This window comes from Macaca nemestrina, chromosome 11 (genome assembly GCF_043159975.1).
Source record: "Macaca nemestrina isolate mMacNem1 chromosome 11, mMacNem.hap1, whole genome shotgun sequence".
Classification (NCBI taxonomy): Eukaryota; Metazoa; Chordata; class Mammalia; order Primates; family Cercopithecidae; genus Macaca; species Macaca nemestrina.
This window is the reverse complement of record NC_092135.1, coordinates 95836499-95858641: the sequence shown is the minus strand read 5'-3', so window position 1 is coordinate 95858641 and position 22143 is coordinate 95836499. Positions and strand designations below refer to the sequence as shown.

The 22143-nt window shown below is 37.7% G+C and overlaps 1 protein-coding gene across 2 annotated transcripts in view; it reads right to left on the bottom strand.

Moving 5' to 3' along the window:
* Positions 1-22143, bottom strand: part of LOC105468142 (phospholipase C like 1 (inactive)) — a 361134-nt gene that overhangs the window by 49205 nt on the left and 289786 nt on the right. For both annotated transcript variants that reach the window (XM_011718177.2, XM_011718179.3), the window contains exons 3-5: positions 21779-21982; positions 9486-9561; positions 6895-7004 (exon numbers count right to left, since the gene is read on the bottom strand). In XM_011718177.2, coding sequence (XP_011716479.2) covers positions 6895-7004; positions 9486-9561; positions 21779-21982 — 390 coding nt within the window. The remainder of the gene's footprint in view (positions 1-6894; positions 7005-9485; positions 9562-21778; positions 21983-22143) is intronic.

Here is a 22143-nt window from a genome sequence, read left to right as displayed (position 1 = left end):
AATATCTATGGCCAGTAAGTGAAAGGTAGCCCACTTCTCACTCTCACTCAGCTTTCAGAGATGGATGCTTCTCCTCATACTTCTTTTCTCATTAGCCCATCATCTGTTTCCTTTCTTTTGTCTCTCAACAATGAACAGAGACTTCAAATGTGTTTTCAGGCTCTGACTGAAAGCATATTTCTTTGACAGTGAAATTACAATGACATCCATGTAATTTCCCCTATGTAGCAAGATTCCCCAGAACTGTGAGGTCCTGAAATTTGGGAATTCTGCGAGGGAATCTGCCTGGGTTAGAAACACAACTACACATGGAGAAGTGAGAAGCTTCAATCTCGGCTCTTCCCACGGAAATTGAAAATGTTTTAGATAAAAGCAGAAAGAGCAAAGGCTTAAGTAGTGATAAAAGGCAAAAGCGTTAGGGGGAAAAATAACAGTCACATATACTAAACATAAATTTATAAAAGCAGCCCAGAATCGTGGCACACATTGGAATCCATTAAATTATAAGTTGGAAATCTATCCAGGAAAAGTGTAAATACATATTTAATAGGAATGACCATTGAAGGGGTAATAGTTTCATTCATTTTTTATTTATTGCCTGTTATTCAACTAGTAATCAATGAAATTCATGAATAAATAAGAAGGGTAGCTACTTCTTAACCCTTTTATTTCTTCTTTAAGCCCTAGTGATTGCATACTTCATAGTTTTTCCTTTGTAATAAAATACTTATTAATTATATTTCTTTAATATTATTTTTATATATCTGAACTTGACACTTCTCCAGCCTGCTAAAACTGATTTTTTCATAAAACCTTTAAAAACACAAAGTAATAAAATTTAGTTTCTTAAAGTAGCCAACAGGACAAGGTAGAAAAATACATATTGGGAAAGCTCACTAGAATGCTCCCCTTGGGTTCTTTCTGATTTCAGTTTTATAGATGTGATCACCTTTACAATGCAGTTGGTTTTCTACTTAAAAAGTCAAATCACTCTGGATAGAGTTCAAGACTTTAGATGAATTCCACTTCATTGCAAATAGCATTTTATCAGTGATATAGTGTAAGTCCACATCTTGCTCCCAAGAGATCCTCAGAACTCTCATGAGTGAAACACTTCCAAAATTACTAACAACGTACTAGAATATGTTGGCTATGTAAGTGAAGTTGTAGTATCCCTTTCTGAAAGCCTTAAGAAAACAGGAAAAATTTCCATTGTGAGTTTTAATATTTTGCTAACAACCAAATTTCTATAGTTTGAATGTTTGTGTCCCTTCCAAAATTCATGTTGGAACTTAATCCCCAATGCAATAATATCAAGAGGTGAGGCCTTTAGGAGGTGATTAGTGCTTTATAAAAGGGCTGAAGGGAACTATCTAGGCCCTTTTGCCTTATTTTGCCTTTCTTTCCCTTTGGCCATTTGAGGAGACACCATTCCTCCCCTCTAAAGGACGAAGCAAGAAGTCACCATCTTGGAAGGAGAGACTGTGCTATCACCAGACACCAAACCCACTCCTGCCTTGATCTTGCATTTCCCAGCCTCAAGAACTGTGAGAAATAAATTTCTGTTGTTTATAAATTGCCCAGTCTCAGGTATTTTATTATATTAGCACAAACAGACTAAGACACAAAACTCATTTTTGAAGGACATCATGGAGAAGAAACAGAGGGAAAGGTCTGTTAACATGTGAGGGTGGAATGGAATGGAGTTATTTTGATTCAGTGATTGTCTTGAAAAGGTACTGAGGACTGAGTCATCCTATCATCCTAAATAAATACAGTGGCTATGTAAGGAGACCAATTTTGTGTACAATAGTGAAAAAGAAAGAAAGGAAGAGGAAATTGACTGCTACAGTTGGATATAGACATATGGCAAAAGTGTGGAAAAATGCAAAAGATACGCTAAGCAAGTCCCTACACTGGACCCATGTAGGTGCTAGAATATGAATTAAAGAAAAACACAAGTATGGGATCTTCCAGAACCACCTTGATTTCAGTTTCCTTGCTAAATACTAAGTCCTGGTCTCTGGAACAATTTGGACACTGTAATTATAATTCTTATTCATTATATTGTAGAGTTAGTCATGTTTATTTCTGCAATTTTTTCTCCAGCTTCCCTGTCATTTTTAATATCAGATAAATGTAATATTGAACTGCAGAAAACACTAAACAATTTATTTTTCAGTCTCAGCTCAATTTACTCTAAAGCCTATGCCCCTTTGCACCACTCCATGCTGTCAATCCCCCAACTGGCTGAGGGCACATTTCTCATTTTTTTCCAGCTCCTTCCTTACTTATTGGAAATTACACTGGAATTAAATATTTTTTAGAAACATAAACCAACATATTTAACCAGTATTGGTTAATTCCCACTCTCTCTCTCTAGATAGTGGGGAATACTAGTCTAAATCATGTATAAGGAAACTTTTTCAGTAGGCAATGCAGAATTGTATAGGTAAGTCATGCCACAGCCTCCTAATTCAGTGATAATGTCTTTCCAGGATGGTTATTAATCATTCAACCACCTGGAAGCAAGGGTAAATTGAATCTAGTAAACTTATAAACAAAGAGTATTTATTAAAAGACTTTGAGGAGCTCAGAAAATCAACAGCAAGGCTAGAGAATCAAGTAGGAACCAAGTGTTTCAGATCTAAGGCATAAGAACTAAAGGAAGAATCTTATAGAAAAAGATGTCTTCTTAGAGCAGCACCACTGGAATAAAAAGTCTTCAACAGAGCCCAGGTTCTTTTTCTCTCAGCTAACGATTCAAACTCAGAGGAGGTCATTTGTCCAGTTCTTGAGGAAAGGACACCAGATTAACAGGCCCCAAACTCAATGGAGGAGAAGAAGGAGCTATAGGAAGTATGGAAATATTCTCTACTCTTGTTGAGTAGTAGTCCACTACTCTGGTGCTCAAGCTGAAATACCAGCAGCTAGTATGTGAGTTATAATAATAGAAGATCAATTCTGTCTGAAAAGCTTTCTCTTGGAATAATTTGAACAGCATTTGCTCATTCACATCTAGCAATAAGCTTCTGTCACTAAACCAGACACATTAACAAATCTCTGACAACACTAAGTGGCCTTAAGTCAGAAGTTAACAAAGAAACAAAAATAACAAAAACTAGTTCCTCCATGTTCATCCTCACCTGGCAAACAAACAAAACTAACAGCCAACATATATACTGTCTAGTTTTCTGCATTGTGACTTACATCTTTTGTATGTATTATCTCATTTAATTCTCACAAAATCTGGGATGTAGGTATTATTACCACCCTGAGGGAGATTATATAACTTGGCTAGTCTCACCACTGTCAGGTAATCACACGGGGCCTGCATTCTTATTTCTGCACTAGGCTGCCTGAACCCAACGGGAGTGATATGGTTTGGCTGTGTCCCCACCCAAATGTCATCTTGAATTGTAGTTCCCACAATCCCCATGTGTTGTGGGAGGGACCCGGTGGGACGTACTCAAATCATAAGGGAGGTTACCCTCATGCTGTTCTCATAATAGTGAGTGAGTTCTCACAAGATCTGATGGTTTTATAAGGGGCTTTTCCACCTTTTGCTCAGCACTTCTCCTTGCTGCTGCCATATGAAGAAGGACATGTTTACTTCCTCTTCCACCATGATTGTAAGTTTCCTGTGGCCCTCTCAGCTATGCTGAACTGTGAGACAATTAAACCTCTTTCTCTTATAAATTAATTACCCATTATCAGATATGTCTTTATTAGCAGCATGAGAAAAGACTAATACAGGGACTCAGCCACATGGATGGAGTTTTAGAGGAGGCAGAACAGTGTAGTGGATAGAACCATGGGCATGAGTTAAAAATTGCAGGCTGGCCATTTACTAGCTGTGTGACTCCAGGCAAGAAACTTCAACCCCCCACAGGCCTCAATTTCCTCATTTGTGAGATGGAGAGAGTCCTACCAGAGTCAGCATGTCATGTTGCAAGATTGCACTGTTGTGGCAAGGAAGAAAGGGGAAATGTCTATAAAGTACCTAGCCTTGAGTGCTGATCACAAATTAAGTGCTGAACAATCGATGGCCATTATTACATGTCTGTCTCTCCTTATAGACTAGTCTTAGAGACCCAGGTAATCTTCTTGTTATTTGAATCCCTAGTACCTTTCTGTGATTGGTACATTAACAAGCCCATATAAAATCTTCTGAATATAAAGTGTTTATATCAGGGTTCACACTGCCACATTATAATCTAGGGTTATAATAAGCACCTCTTTAACACTACAGCTCTAGGTCATCCCTGCTCCTTAAGCAAATGATGCCTTATCCATCCCCCTCCTCCACCGGCCTCAGACTGCTAACTTCATGAGGTCAGGGTCTGCATCTCGTGATCTCCATGTATCCCTCAATGCCTAACACAGAGCCCAATGCATAGTAGGGGCTTATCACTTGTGGACTGAATTTTTAATAGACATTTGTAATATGTTTTACAGTTAACCTAACACTTTCACATAAACATGGGCAGTATCTCTGCAGCACAGGTTAAAGACATAGGGTCTGGAGCCAGACTACCTGAGCTCAGACTTTAGTTCCACCATTTACTAGCTGAGCAGCCTAAGGAAATATACACAGACTTGCAATGCCTCTGTTTTCTCACCTGTAAAATGAGATTAATAACAATACTGAGGTGGTGTGAGTGTTAAATTGTTAATTCATATAAACCTCATAAAACAGTACCTAGCACAAAATGAGTGTTCTTTAAATGTCAGCAATTATTAATTTTTGTAGCTATTTTTCTCCCATTTAGCTGTAAAGAATATATTCCGTCTGCCTAAATTATTTCTCTTTTCATGTAAGAAAATATAAAAGGTACCATATTTACTTCAAAATCCTAAAATTAATGTGCAGCAGAGAGCAAATCATATTCTCAAGAAAATTACTTCCAAAGCTATTTGCAAAAAGAAATGTATTTATAGGAACTGTTCTTAAAATAAAAATCCTCAATGGCCCTAGATATTCTGTACTTTGTCTCTTCGAAATCATTTGTGTTGGAACCTTCCCCAGAAGCATTTGTCATTATTCTTTCCACAAATAAGAACAGCCATATTAACTTGAACGTAAGTGTTGATGTGAGTAAACACACACACACACACACACACACACACACACACACACACACACCAGGCAAATTAATCTTGCACATGGGCTGTACCCTGTCTGCACCAAAAACCTCATTGCCTCATTAAGGCAAAAACCATGTCAATTCCAGTATGCAGCTCCCCATCTCCTAGAGTATGAACCTAGAGAACAAGCCACACATTCCGTAAGGCATCACATGACCCAACTTCAAACGATACTACAAGGGTACAGTAATCAAAACAGCATGGTATTGGTATAAAAACAGATATATAGACCAATGGAATAGAATAGAGAGCCCAGAAATAATGCTGCACACCTACAACCATGTCATCATCAATAAAGTCAACAACAACAAGCAATAGAGAAAAGACTTCCTATTCAATAAGTGGTGCTGGAACAACTAGCTAGTCATGTGCAGAAGATTGAAATTGGAAGCTAAACTAGGAAATAGCATTCTGGACATAGGACCTAACAAAGATTTCATGACAAAGACACCAAAAACAATTGCAACAAAAACAAAAATTGACAGTGGGACCTAATTAAAGAACTTCTGCACAGCAAAAGAAACTATCAAGACAGCAAAAAAACAACCTACAGAATGGGAGAAGGTATTTGCAAACTATGCATCCAACGAAGGTCTAATGTTCAGAATTTATAAGGAACTTAAATTAACAAGCAAAAAATAAACAACCCCATTAGAAAGTAGGCAAAGGACATGAACAGACACTCTTCAGCAGAAGACACACACGCAGCCAACAAGCATATAAAAAGGTGTTCAACATCACTAATCCTTAGGGAAATGCAAATTAAAACCACAATGAGATACCATCTCACAGTCAGAATAGCTAAAAATCAGAAAATAACACATACTGGCAAGGTTGTGGAGAAAAGTGAATGTTTATACAATGCTTGTGAGAATGTAAATTCTTTCAACCACGTGGAAAGCAGTGTGACAATTTCTCAAAGAACTTAAAACAGAATTATCATTTGACCCCAGCAATCCCATTAGTGGGTATATACCCAAAGGAATATAATTCCTTCTACCATAAAGACACATGGACACCTAATGTAAATGACGAGTTGATGGGTGCTGACGAGTTGATGGGTGCAGCACACCAACATGGCACAAGTATACATATGTAACAAACCTGCACGTTATGCACATGTACCCTAGAACTTAAAGTATAATAATAATAAATAAATTTAAAAAAAAAAGACACATGGACATGTCTGTTTGTCACAGCACTATTCACAATAACAAAGCATGGAACCAACCTACATGTCCATCAACAGTGAACTGGATAAAGAAAATGTGGTACATATACACCACAGAATACTACACAGCCATAAAAAATAATAAGATCATGTCCTTTGCAGCAACATGGATGGAGCTGGAGGGCATTATCCTAAGCAAATAATGTAGAAACAGAAAACCAAATACATATGTTCTCACTTGTAAGTGGGAACTAAACAATGAGACCACATAGACACAAAGAGAGGAACAGCAGACACCAGGGCCTACTTGAGGATGGAGGGTGGGAGGAGACAGAGGGTCAAAAAACTACCTACTGCATACTATGCTTATTACTTGGGTGATGAAATAATCTGTACTGCAGCCCCCTGTGACATGCAGTTTACCTATATAACAAACCTGCACATGTAACCCTGAATCTAAAGTAGAGGTTAAAAAATCCAAACCATCATATTTAATCCTTGACATTTCTCTACACATTGGAGAGATGAGGAGGAGAAAAGCAAAGGCAGAGGGGACTTCTGAATGTTTCATCTACCTTCAATACTGTAATGTTCCAAGCAAAGCTCTCGGTTGCTTTGTTGAGTTTTCTTCCCTTCAAGCCTTCTTTTGCCCCCAAATTATGAAGTTCTTCATGGAACTCCATCCCTTTGAAGAAAGAATGCATAAGAAATCTGAGTATATATCTCAGAAAAATGGGTATCTTATAATGAAAATATTATCAGTAAAATATAATTTCACATTCCTGTCTTCTCATAATTTCCAAATCCCTAAATTGAATCATCCTTTTCATTCTGTTCATCCCACCAAGTAGTGTCCTTATGCACAAATTGACAATAGTCAATGCATTGGACTAAATTGCATTTAAAACAGCCAGGAGCCATAAAAAATGTCATGAGAAGTAAAAAAGTAAATTCCATGGGTCCAAAAAAATAGGAAGAGTGAATAAGACCTAGTATTTAATAATACAATAGGATGACTATAATCAGTAATAATTTAATTGTACTTTTAAAAGTAACTAAAACATTGTAATTGGAATGTTTGTAACACAAAAGAGAAATGCTTGAGGGGATGGACACCTCATTTTTCATGATATAATTGTTACACATTACATGCTTGTATCAGAACACCTCATGTACCCTAAAAATATATACACCTCTGTACCCATAAAAATTAAAAATTAAAAAAAAAATTTATTAAGTAAATAAGAAGCAAATTATTCCAACAGGTTACATCGACCTTGTTTGTCCTCTTCCTGGTTTATGCATGAAATGATCTGATGTGTCCATGGCAACCATATGCGAGGAATGCATATGTCTTATTTTTCTTTATGAACCATCCCTGTGGCTTAATAGTAGGCCCTGGGGCCCACATAGATAACAATAAGTAATTAGCAATGTTGACTAAAAATAAAAAGACTCTTTTAAAAATACCATTCTGGGAAACACCCAAGTGTTTCAGATTTGGGAATGACCTTAAAGTGTTTTTAGCTCAACCATCTACTTGAGCTTGAAGATTATGAAAACCATCACCATCATGTTTCTTCAGCCTTTGTCTTAGCACCTTAAAGATGGAAGTCACATTCTCTTATGAACAGCTCATTCCATCTTCGGAAAGCTATGACTGATATCGAGTCATAGCTTCCCTGGAACTTCTTCTCCTTCCCTGGAACTTCTACTCCTTGGTGCTAGCAGGATGCAGACCAAAAAGCTCTAAACTCTTTTCTACAGTGCAAGCTTTTGGATATTTGAAGAAAGATATTGGGTAAAATCCCTTTAAGTCTTCTCTAGGTTAACCATTCGAACATATTCAGCTTACCAATGAAACTCTTCTTTAAGGATGGCATCCAAGCAAGGCCACTGCATTGCCCAGTTTCCTGGAGCTGAGCTCTGTGGGAACCTGCCTCCAGGAGTGAACACTACGCTCAAAAGCTTGGAGAAGCCCACATGAGGTCAGGGATCTACCACCATTCTCTTTGTTCTAGTTTTTATATTTTTATTAATGCAGCCTAAGACCACGTTAACTTTCCTGGTGCTAACATCACAAACATAGTGCATAGTAAAGAACAGGAGTGTGGAGTCCAGCTCTACCACTTACTAGCGATGTGAGCCTAGGGAAGACCCTGACATCTCTGGGCTTCAATTTCCTCACTGGTGACTTGTGGTTAACAAGTGGGTTTACCTCATGGGATTGAGGTAAAGTTTAAGTGAATCAATACATATAAAGATCTCAGAGCAGTGCCTGGCATCATGTAAGTATCAGGTATTATTATTTTTGTGCTTCCTGTCAACAGAAACATCTAAGCCTGCTGGTCAGTCAGTGAAAAACACCATTTTAAAAGTTTGGTCTGAATTCATAGGGCAGCTCCACCACGTGTTGATATGGGACCTAGGGTAAGTCACTCGGTCTCTCAGAATTTCAGGTGCCTCATCTATAAATCTGATATAATGATGATTACTTTGCAGAGTTGTCATAAGTAAAACGGTGTGTGCTTGGTATAGCATATGCATATGTATCAAGCAGTTGCTACTGTTGTCGTCTTCCTCGTCATAATCATTATCATCATTATCATGTGTGTGGATAGAGAAGGCTGTGGATCCAGAAGATGAAAGCACAAGGGTATGGATGAAGGTGAACAGAAATAAACAAGTGCACCCTCACAGATATGTGACTCATCTCATACTTAAAAAGAAAGAACAAATCTAAATCTAAAGTGAAGACTAGTAATGGGGCACAAGCCTAGAAGACTAATAGGATTTTGGTTCCAATTGTAAAATTGAAGTGGGTTTTAAGGGACTGTATGGAATCATAGCTTCAATACCAGCAGTAGAAGATTTTGATGGGGTTCCAAACAACAAAACTAGATTCAGAAACCCTCATCCCTCTAGACATCTTCAGATACCACCCCAACCCTGTATACTCACATACAACCCACCTATTATCACTTGGATTTCGTCTGTACTAAACAAAGACTAAAGTGTAACTTAAAGTATAGTTAAGCAATGCTATAAAATAATTGAATTTTAAGAGAAGCAGCAGAAAGTTTTTGAAAAAAAATCTACCAAGAATTATTATAGTTTCTAAACAAAGTAGAAAAAATAAACAGAAAAAAAAAATAAAAACAGTTACCTGCTTTCTGACACTGTACAATCTTTTCCTGGACTGTGTCCGCCATTTCTATGAGAAACCGGCTCTCTTGAATCATCTGTTACAAAACAAACATCAAAAAGGTGGTTGTCAGAATCCTTGAACTGGCTCATTGGGAAGATGACATACAGAAAGACCCACGTGATACCTCCAGTAACAGGAAGCCATAGTCTCACCACAACAGATGGGATGGGAAGGATGAGCTCTGTTCCAACCCCCATTCATCCTAACACTGAGGCTAGTGTCACCTTCCTTATGATTACTCCTTTGTGTAACACGCTTGGCACACAGTGGGCACCAAATAAGTAGCTGTCGAATAAATGTACATACATTCCTTATGTCCCAGGTCATAATCATAAATACCTAATTCCACTCCCTTAACACCAAAGATTACTGCAATATCAAGGCAAGTGGTATTGGAACATAATAGCAATGAGAACAAGAATAGGGTTGTTTATCCTTCCAGAGGCAGCAAAGTCACCCTTAAAAATATTATCTGCTCCATTTTATCCTCCCTGTCTCTCCCCCACCCCACTCCCACCAAAAAATGAAGTATCTCCTATCTTCTCCAAATTCTCTCAAAGCTCCCTGTGTAGCACTCAAAGGTGGGTTTGAAGTCAGCTACCAGCAGGCTCTGGTCCTTCCCATCTCACTCCTTCCTAAATGCCACTTCCAGAATCATCATCCAAAAGTACAGTACTAACTAATTCTCGGCGTTGTCATTTTCTCCCTTGCTTACTGAATGAAGTAAAATTTTTCTAACCTAGAGCTATGGTGTTCCAGTTCCCCTAAGTCTCATATGACATGGATGAATCACGCTTCTCTAAACACACCCTACTTGTTCCTCCTCCCACACATTTTTCTGTTAGGGAAGCCTTCTTAAGCCATCTCCCCTGATCAAAATCCTGACAGGCCTCAAAGCTCACTTCAGTGCCTTCTTCTCTACTTGTTTCCTGATTTCCGCTTCTGTCTCCTTCTCACTCCCCATATTCCCAAAACATTCTATTTTTTAAATCTGTTCATGGAATTTTTTATTTTCTATCTTATAATTTATTCTTTAGCTATATTCTTCCATCTTATTGCTTCTCCAGTAAATTGTAATTCCAGTAGAGCAGGGACTCAATCTTATTCAGCTTTGCACTCCCAGATGCATCCATCCATTTACATAATCACTTTGTTCCCCTGTTTTACTTTTGTGATACTTATTTCTTCTCCCTCTCTACTACCCACATATGTGTGTGCAATAAAACATTTTATTTATTACTGACCACTTCTTAAACTTGTAATTATCTTTTTGAACTCCCATCTCTCTTTTTGTCTCTAGATTTCTCCACTCTTTTTCTTTCTAGGCTTCCTCATTTTTCTGTAATTTTGTATGCTCTTAATTCTCTTTCAAATTAAGTACTGAAAAATAAGCATAAAGCTTTTAACAGGATTACCCCTATAGAAATATAATACTCAAATATCAGAAAGTAAAACAAATGTTAAAACTTTATTACATGCTTATTTGAGGTAAAATAAATTTAGGATCAAAACATACTCCAAAACCTTATAGTTCAAGTTCTTCTCAAAAGCCCCCAAGTAAATACTTGTTAACCGGGTGGTATAAGTTGTTTCTGTTTTTCTCATTGTCTAATAAACCTCATAAAGAGATAATCAAGTATAATTTTACCTCAAAACAAGCTTCTCTTTGAGATTCCTCAGAAATAACCTGAAATCTTTTAGTAATAAAAGTCCCAAATTGTGCCCTCACATATTTCATCATTAATACTCTCAGAACATAAAATCATTGCTCATGTGAAATTGTTTCATAAGGGCATTTGATTTTCTCTATGTCAACAGCTTCTATTGTATTGAGAATAATAAATTTATTCTATTTTCTGCAGTCAGCTTTCAATTATTAGTAGCTAGAGAAAAAACAAACGACATGAATAGTTAAAATGCACCAATAATCCAAATCACAATTTAAGTCAAAAATTTCAAATTTTCTTCTCAACTAAGTAATTTATCTAAGTTGCAGGGAGAAAAAATGGTCGATTTGAGTTTCATCTCCTTCCTAGATCTCTAACTGATACTGATGTAAATAAAACACAAAGCGCAAAAGCCAAGCAGAGAAGGTGAGAAGATGTCCTCAGATAATCCCTGAGCCTGGAAGTCAGCACGACTCAACCATGACGGCTGGGTTGACTCAGTCGATAGAATCTGGCAGTGGCCTGATTTACATATCTGATGTCTCAGCCTGAGCTGCTAGTTGCCTTTGCCTGTTGTAGTAATACAAAGAGCTTTTCTCTGGTTCTGTCACATGAATCTCTCCTAATGCATCTCATTTCCTTGTCAGGGCTTTGTCTCTAAAAGAATAGAGGACTTACCCAGATAAAGGTTGACATTACTTTATGCATTAGATGTATCCAGAGCAGGGGTGTGTAAAGTTACCAGTTAAGAGTAAAATTATGTCTTTTAAAAGAAAACTTTACTGAAGGGGGCAGTGATACTGTTACTCAAAGATGGATTAAATTGTTCCGCTTTTGTGAAGAAAGTATCCTTCCAGCTCTTTCCAGTAAGAAGTTTAACTAATTGCCCAGAATCATTGCAGAGTCAATGTAATTATTTAATAATACTGAAAAGATGAACTTTCATCATATCAGGACTCAAAAATCTTGCACAGATTCCCATTTTATCCTGAATTAGATCTAAATTCCTAGAACCAAATCTTTCTACTTAGAAGTCATCTTACAGACAGCCTATCATGGACAACCACATTTTATAGATTAAAAAAAACTGAGCTAAAAGTTAGCTTGCTTAAAACCACACAAATAGCTAGTGAAATAATTTAGACTAGAATCTAGGCATTCTTGAGGAGCAGACCATATTAAAGTGTAGAATTCCTATTGCAAGTGTAAGTTGGTGATAAACACTTAATAAAGTAACATTCATCAAATTACGCATCATGAAAATAAAGTTTGCCATGACTGCTTTTCCCTCCAAGTCTAATTCACAACACATATCAACCATGATAAATATTTTTTCATATGAAACATAGGAAGAAATGTATTTCCTTGAGTCCTCTGCTTTTTCAGGAAGGAGTTAGGAACTTTGAAGAAGCTATTGCTCGAGAAAATGTGAGTCAACAAAAAGCTACACTACTCTAGACTTTTTTCGTCCTCTCCTTTTCAGAACACTGGAATAATTCCTCTAGCTCTTACTTTCCTTCTAGGCAAAAAACAAAAACAAAAACAAAAACAAAAAAACAGGGTTTTGATTCTATGGTTCTGCAGTGGCTCATCTTTTCAGATCACTTAAAACAAGATGAGTTTTATTAAACTTGGTACATTTGTAAATCAGATTGCTCTTACATATATAGTTGCTAACTAGAATGAAGATTATTTCCTTTAATTCTTGAGTTCCTTAAATATTTAAAATGAAGCAAATAAAAGCATTGCTAATAGGTTGGCATCTTGTTTTTAAGCAATCAAGCCTGTCAATGTGATGAACTCTCAGTCATACAGAAACAAGTGTAAAGTCAGAATATTTGCACGTTCACTGGAAGTCCACTGCCTTTGGTGTATGCAGAGCTCTCCATCCTGGGACTAATGCATCACATTTGCAAGCCTGATTTGTAACGGCACAGGACAAGGGAACTCGCACACACAACAGGTCAGAGGATGTTTGTCTTCCCATTCACAATGGTGACAAAATCTACTTCAGGGAGCCCTTTCGGCATAAACAGATCATTTTTTTTTCTCTTGTTGTTTTGTTCCCCAAACAGTTGTCAGCTATACCTTGAGTAGTCATTAGAAATATTTGTTTTTATCCAGCTGTCATTACAATTTAGCTCCTTCATAAAACTTCCAGGTGAGTAGCCTTGGTAAACCTTCTCCAGCATTTTCAGGTCAATTTGACTACCTTACTACCTTTAACCAAAAATGTTACAAAGCCTGAGGATTCAAGAATGCAAAGCGAACTTTGAGTATGCATGGACAAAATTCCGCAAAATAGCCAACCTGAAATACTTGCTTATGGATATGTATCTCTGATATCCATGGTCCTAGAGATCCCGGTACCAAGTGGAAATTTTGTCACTCCTCAAAATGCTGATAATTTTCCCCTTACACAGAAAACGTGTCCAAAGACATTGCTGTACCCATATGTGAAGGAAGGTTCCATGCCCCAAGTGCACAGCATGTTGTTTTTAAACACCAAGCCCTGGTTGGGCACACACCAGCAGACAGTTCTTTTTTTAGGTTCTATTACTATACAAGCAAAGATACTTCTTGAAATGCAAACTAATAGAGTTCCACACAAACTTCACAATGAGAGACAGTGATGGAAGGAGAGTATCTTTGACTTAACCCAATCTTAATTTAAATGGATTTCAAAAAGCAAAACTAAATTAGGGAACTGTAGATATAACTACAACTCTTTCCCATCCTGAGGCTGAATATATACTGGTTCTAACACTGATATAAGAGAATGTGTTTAATCCAACCATTACACCTGGCTTAACTGTAATACTTACTAGTGTATTTGTTCCATTGCAAGCAGGATTAGACAGCAATTAGCTCTTTTTTGCTGGATTCCTGCTCACTCTAGCACAATCAACCGCTCTCCAAATCACCCCCCAACTGACTTAGTAAAAGATTAAATAACCCTTGACTTATGTTCTCTAGATTGTTTTGATTTCCTTTTTTTAAACAACAAATTAAAAAAAATTTGTTTTTACCATAGTAAAGTTTTAACTTTTATGTTAATGTTAAATAAGTTAGCACAGAAGTCACCTTTGGAGAATGCTTTGGGCTTCTTTCTTACAGCTGTAACCTTCTGTATCTATTCTACTTCAGAATGATATATTTAAGATATTACCCAAATATTTTCATAACAACTTAAAATACTGGAAATGATCAAACATATTAGGAAAATACTTCTTGACTGCATGAAAAATTAGAAAGGTGAGAACGCTGAAAAGGAAAAGCTCAGCCATCTAAAGAAAAAAGTATATAAAGTCAGATAATATTTTTCTTTCAAATGTACTTGCAAATAAAATTCTGCTGAGTACCAGGTGGCAGAGGGGGTAGAAGAAGTGTGTTATAAGTCACTGTGAAAAGACCATCATCGGACTAAATGATCTAAGACTCCAACTAAGGACATAAAATACCATGTGGTCAACTCTGAACACTGCGTGTCACTACTCCTTCCCTTTTCAGGTGTAAGTCTTCCTTTCCCATCAGGGTTGCCCATTCCTCAAGGACAGAAGTTTTGCTTCATACTATTTCTTTCTCTAGCACCTTGCACACTGCCTTGCACATAGTAGGTGTCCAAAATATGCTTGCTTAGTTGACTAATTAAAAGCCTAAAGACATATACAAAATGACATATCAAATGAGAAAATGTTATTTTACAAGCGACAAACTTATGTGTTCCCACACATTTTCCTATTTATCTTGAGTTACAGAACTGTCATTCTTTCTATCACGACTATCTGTGCTGATTCTGTCCCTGTTTATTCATCTTTGGTTACATAGAAAAAAATGTAGAAATTCTCTTGAGTTACAGAATTGCCATTCTTTCTATCACGACTATCTGTGCTGATTCTGTCTCTATTTATTCATCTTTGATTACATAGAATAAAATGTAGAAATGTGACTAGAGTAAAACATTAGGGCTGGAGCTAAATCTACATGCCTAAAAACACTATTGCAGAATGAAAAAAGTCAAACCCATTCAAACAAACTAGTTTTGATAGTGCCCTACTAAAATTACAAAATGTTTTCCAATCTAATCACCTGCTATTACAACTCCATGTTAAATGATGAGTAACATGTTCACGTACTCAATCATAGACTCCTAGGGCTGGGTAATACCTCAGCATGTTACATCTCCTGCTGGTAAGCTGCTGAAGCACAAGGTCTGCTGAACCTTCCACAGCATTTAATGCAGTGGCTTGCACATTAAAAGGAGTTCAGAAAATGTTTATCAAATTAAACATCTCCATTTTCTGGCTATAACACTAAGTAACTCTTTCTGTAACCAATTTTCATTCTTAACAACCCCCAAATTAAGAGGAATCCTAAATGAAAAAAAAAAAAGTCATATTACTTTTATTTGCAAATATAATATGACATTATGAGCCTTAAAAGACAATGACTCTGTGACTATACTACCTACTTCAATGGGGTATTTTTCCAGAGAAAGTAAATATCCACAGTGGGGAAGTGATGCTTGCTTTTTCAGAGACCTGAGGCAAAAAAGAAGAATCACAGTAAAATAAATGGAAGAGTCACTTAGAAATGGTCTTCTGATTTCAAATTAAGCTCCAGGGACAGTTGATGGAAAACTTTCCTGATGAGCAGAGGGCCACTGAAATGGCGCTGTAGTGAACAATCCAATGCCAACAGCTCTTCTCTTTGTGTATTTAGCCTGCGAAAGAGGCATCCATTCTACCTTTGACTTTGAGAGCCTTTTCTACTTGCCAGAGTTATTAACTGATAGTGTTCCCAGTTCCCTCTAGTGCTGTTTTAGAAGCTGTACACTTCCCACCTCCAGCCATGACACGTTTTATATCAGCAAAGTCATCTCTGCTTCAGTTGCACAAAATATTAGATAGGCATTTACATAGCAACATCCTATTCAGAGTATTAATGGTAATAGTAAACTGGGCTGCCCATAAGCAAACTGCAATTCTTTGAGCAACCCCATCTTCACCTTACCTAGACTTGGTGAACCCTCTGTCATTACCATCTCTCTCTTTCCCAGGTTAAAACCCACTTGTAGAACAGGATCTGCTAAACTCACTAGAAGGTATGAATGAATTACTAATAGCTCAATGTGTTCTTACTCACAGGGATGTTGCTGCATTTAAAATAGATAAAAAGTCTTAACCCTAGGGAACTGGTTGTAACTTTGAAATTTCAAGTCCCAGGAAGCAGACAGAAAACGTACACTTTAAATAAGATGTGCTAAGACAGGGGAGAGTGTGTCTTCCCTTTCTTCTGAAATTATGCCATGTCAATAGGCCCATTTTGCTACAAATACATTTGATTTTTGATTTCTTGATACCAACGCAGTTACTATAATGGAATTATAATCGCAAGACTAATATTAAAAGGACTTTTAAGGCTGGGCGCGGTGGCCCACGCCTGTAATCCCAGCACTTTGGGAGGCCGAGGCCGGGGGGATCACCTGAGGTCGGGAGTTCGAGACCAGCCTGACCAACATGGAGAAACCCCGTCTCTACTAAAAATACAAAAAACTAGCCGGGCGTGGTGGTGGGTGCTTACAGTCCCAGCTACTCGCGAGGCTGAGGCAGGAGAATGGCGTGAACCCAGGAGGCGGAGCTTGCAGTGAGCTGAGATCGCGCCACTGCACTCCAGCCTGGGCGACAGAGCGAGACTCTTCCATTTCCAAATTAAAAAAAAAAAAAAAGGAGAGAAAAAAATTACTTTTAGGCCTGAATTTTAAAACCCTCAGGAGGAAATATTTTCAAATATTTAATGAGCAAGTGTTTGGTAATAAATAGTGGGATTTATTTATTTATTTATAGTGGGTAATAAATGGGGAAAGTTAAATTTAGGGGGAAAATCTGTGCAGATGAACTCAGGCTCAGTGTTTTCTAGAATATTTTATTTTATTCTCCCTTGATAATAGTATAATTTGATGGACTCAAGTCTGCTTTCAACAAATGTAGGCTACCAACTTGCCTGATTTATTTCTTTCCATACTGAAAAAAGAAAACATCTGTATCCGTTCAGGAAAGATTTCAGGTTGTTTTTTATTCTAAACATATTCTGCATTTTTTAGTGGTAACAATTTTTCCTCTTGGATGGCATCTATGCAGTTCATTACCATTTTTGAGAAATCCAAACATTTAAGCAACTTAAGTCTAAATTGAACCCAAGCGTTCATTTTGGAATACCTTCTCCCCACGCCAACCCCACCACTAGGCAATAAATCCTGGATTTGCTTTTTCCCCTTATTCATCCAAATCAGTTTTTATTAATAGTCTGTGGTGGGCGGGGGGTGGGGTGGTTAGACTGTATTTTTATGAGAAGTTTCAATTTACATAAAAAGTAAATGGAAAGTACAGAGTTCTCACCCTCTAACTCTACCCCCACCTCCCAGTTTTCCCTACTGTTTACATTTTGCATTAGTGTGGTATATTTAGTACAATTGACAAGCTACTATTGATACATTCTTATTAGCTAAAGTCCATAGTTGACATTAGGGTTGACTCTTTGTGTTGTACATTCTATAGGTTTTTGACTAGTGTATAATGACATGTATCTGCCATTACAGTATCATACAGAATAGTTTCACTGCCTTAAAAATCCTTTGTGCTCCACCAGTTCATCCCTCCCTGCCCAACTCAAAGCTCCTGGCAAATAGTAATCTTTTTACTGTCTCCATAGTTTTGCCTTACTCTGTAAGTTTTTTAGCCAAATATAAGACAGGGAACAATTCAGCAAGGGTGGTATCAGAGAGGTAAAATCAAGGGGATTTAATAATTTATCATAAAACATATTCAATTATAGGATGGAAACTACATGATTTTCACCAACAACAGATGCTTTTATTTATTCTTTTTATTCAATGAACACTACCTCGTTACGTGCTAATGTGCCTACATTATTTTGGGTGCTAGAGGTGACAGTAATAAGTAGACAGGATCTCTAACCTCATGGAATTTACATTCAAATTGAGGGGTAAAAGAGGACAGAAATTAAAAAGTTCAAGCAAAGTATTTTTCAATACTGCTAAGAAGGAAGATGGAAATAAAACATGGCTATGTGACAAAGGGATGGATGGGGAGAGTAGTTAGGGAAGGCTTTTCTGAGAAAATGACATTTGAGCTAAGAATTAAGAGATAAGGAGGAATAAATTATAGTGTTCCATTGCACAGTAGTGACTACAGTTAACAATAATATATTGTATATTTCCAAATAGCTAGAAGAGGTGGTGTCAATGGTATAGTGGTAAGTACAGCTGCCTTGCAAAATAGCCAGAAGAGAGGATTTTAAATGGTCTCACCACTAAGAAATAAATGTTTGAGGTGATGGATATGCTAATTACTCTAATTTGATCATTACACATTGTATACAAGTATGGAAACATCACACCATACCTCATAAATATGTGCAAAGAAAGCCAGTGTGGCTGGAAGAGGGTGAGCAAAATAGAGGGTGTGGGAGTGAGGCTGGAGAAGCAGATGAGACTGGAGAGGCAGGTGAGGTTGGGGAAGGCAGGTGAAGCTGGAGAGGCAGGTAGGCTAGAAAAGGCAGATGAGACTGGAGATGCAGGCGAGACTGGGAGAAGCTGGTGAGGTTGGGAGAGACAAATGGAGCTGGGGAAGCAGGTGAGACAGGCAGGTGAGGCTGGAGTGGCAGATGAGGTTGGGAGAGGCAGATGAGGCTGGAGATGCAGGTGTGGTTGGGAGAGGCAGTAAAACTAAAGAGGCAGGAGAGATTGGGAGAGGCAGTAAAACTAAAGAGGCAGGAGAGATTGGGAGAAGCAGGTGAGGCTGGAGATGCAGGTACAGTTGGGAGAGGCAGGTAAAACTAAAGAGGCAGGGGAGGCTGGAGAGGCAGGTGAGGTTGGGAGAGGCAGGTGAGGCTGGAGAGATGGGTGAGGTTGGGAGAGGCAGGTGAGGCTGGAGAGATGGGTGAGGTTGGGAGAGGCAGGTGAGGTTGGGAGGGGCAGGTGAGGCTGGAGAGATGGGTGAGGTTGGGAGAGGTGGATGAGGTTGGGAGACGTAGTGAGATTGGGCAAGGATGGAGAGGCATGTGAGGTAGACAAGCAGGGGCAAATCATAAATGACCTTGTAAAGCCACAGTCAGGAGTTTCCATTGTATTTTAATGGAAGCCACTGGAGGATTTTAAGCAGGAAAGTGACTTGATTTGATCTATGTTTTTATTTCATTTTATTTTATTTTTTATTTGAGATGGTGATTGAGATGGAGTCTTGCTCTGTCACCCAGGCTGGAGTACAATGGCAAAGTCTCGGCTCACTGCAACCTCTGCCTCCCGGGTTCAAGCGATTCTTCTGCCTCAGCCTCCCGAGTAGCTGGGATTACAGGCATGTGCCACCACGTCCAGCTAATTTTTGTATTTTTAGTAGAGATGGGGTTTCACTATGTTGGCCAGGCTGGTCTCAAACTCTTGACTTCAGGTGATCCACCTGCCTTGGCCTCCTGAAGTCCTGGGATTGCAGGTGTAAACCAGACCCTTGATCTATGTTTTTAAATGTTCACTCTAGATCTGAAGAGATCTTAGAAGACCTATTTAAGATTAATACAAACAGTAAGACACTAAGAGCATTAAAGATGCCAACCATAACAATGCAAATCCTAGAAAGTAAAAATGGTGTTTTAATTTCAAGGCCAATATCCTCATTACATGTATCTGTCCCCACCCACCCCATCCCTCAAAATAAATACTCAACAGAGATGACAATGGTGTTTTTAACCACTTCTGAATTCTACCAAGTTTACCATGTGGTATCGGGATATTTACACTCAATTCCCTCCCAAAATGGTTTTCCATAGAGAACTGTACATGAAAGACTTCATTATAAGTATTTCTGCCTCCACCGTAGCCTTTTATATTAATCTTTGGAAAACCATGCTCTGCCTGCAATTACAATTTGCATTTTAATAATACAGATGAGAAGAAGGCTAATATTTCAGTCTTGGCGTCAGCAGAAAAAACTGAAAAAACAAGACACTGTCACACGCTCGGGGATGTGAAATGGAAACTGCCCAGCCCCAGACCAGGTATCCTTCTGCTTACTACAGGTCAGCTTCAGGGAGCTCCCTCGCCATGAATGATTTCTCTTTCTTAGCTTAAAAGAGTAGTGGAGGAATAAGTGATTTCTACTGTCTGTCTCTATGGCAACTAGTACCCTAATTTCACCTCTTAGATGGCAATTATACCTATTCACTGAATAGCTTTCAGTCCTCATTTTTATGTTGAAAAAATTGATTTCATGAAAAATGAGATACAGGTAATAGGTAAACTTTTCCCTAGCAACCATGAAGTACAGTTTATAACAGGTATGGTCATTCATAAGCAGAATATGCCCTGTGGAAATTTTTATTTTTCATTCATAGAACGTTTACCTCAAATATCTTTCTTCTAGTTGTTTTTTAATGATAAAATCTTCATCTTTTCTTCCTGAAGGTTAATTTTATTCAATTATAAAATTAGTTGGGTTCATTATAGTTTGGTGAATACAGAAAAAATATAGAAAAGCATAAACAAGAAAATATAATTCACTCTCATATAAAAACAATCACTATTAATAACCTGCTAGCAACGTAGGTACATATACATAGAAATGTAATTTAAATCCTATTGCCCATTTTTTTGTAATCAAAATTTCTACAAAACATTGTAAAGACTTCTCCATACCATTAAATATTCTTCTAACACATGATTTTAATATCTTCAAAGGAATCTATAATATAGATTATTACATTTCACTTAGCTAATCTTTCTATGTTGACATTATTAACATAAATGTTTATGCATCTCTCTATTGGCTTAGAATAAATCCAAGAAAACGAACTCTATAGATCAAACTAATAAGCATTTTAAATTGTATTGCCAATTGTTTCTCCAAGAAATATTATATCAATTCATTTTTCCACTAGAGGTAGATGAATGAGGGTATCCACTTCCTTAAATCCTTGATCAGAGGTACTATTTTTAAAGAGAAAAAAACATGTCAATTTAATGTTGAGGGGAATATCTTACTATATTTTCTTAATTTCTAATTTTAAGGTTAACTGTTTTTCATTTTTCATTGTTATTTGGTGGGGGGGGGGGTGAATTGCTTATTCACCTCTCTAGCAGACTATTGGTTGTCCCTTGATATCCATTCTCCCCTTATTACCTCATAACAGAAGAGACAACATTTAGCATATGGCCCCTTGAAATGATATTTTCCATTCTCCTTTGCAACTAAGTGTGGATATGTGCCAACTCCAGGCTGATGAAATAAATAAGTGTGGATATGTGTCAACTCCAGGCTAATGAAATAAAAGCAAATATGATCTATTCTATTTCAGATAAATGTCCTAAAAGGAAGAAGCTATGTCTTACTTCTTTTCATCATTCCTGATGGTTAGAATGCAGATATTATTGCCGGAGCTCAGCACCCATTTTGGACCATGAGGATAAGAGGTACATTCTAGGGATTAGCGGAAAAATACAGATTCCATATAAATTTTGTCTTAACCATCATAAGGCAGCACTGAGACACGTTTGGAGTCGCAATTTCTTACCAGATCATAAGCAGCCAGCATCTTTTTCTGCACATCTGGAATTGCACTCAGAGGCTCCAGGTAAGGAAAGCTGTCTTTCATCACAAGTGAGACTGAAGGAGTATTGTCACTGGTGATGAGCCGAGATGACAGAGTTAACAGGCACTGCTTCAGACTGGCAATTGGAGGGAGTCCACATAGTTCCTTAATAGACACGATTGCGTTCTGTGAGGAAGAAAACATGGAATCACGCTTCTGACCACCTGATACATCACCCCCAGCACTCCCAGGTTTACAGAAAAGTATATTCATTTTTAAAAGATAATACACACAGCTATTCATGACTATACTTCATCTTGCCCAATTTTTACCAATAACCACAAACA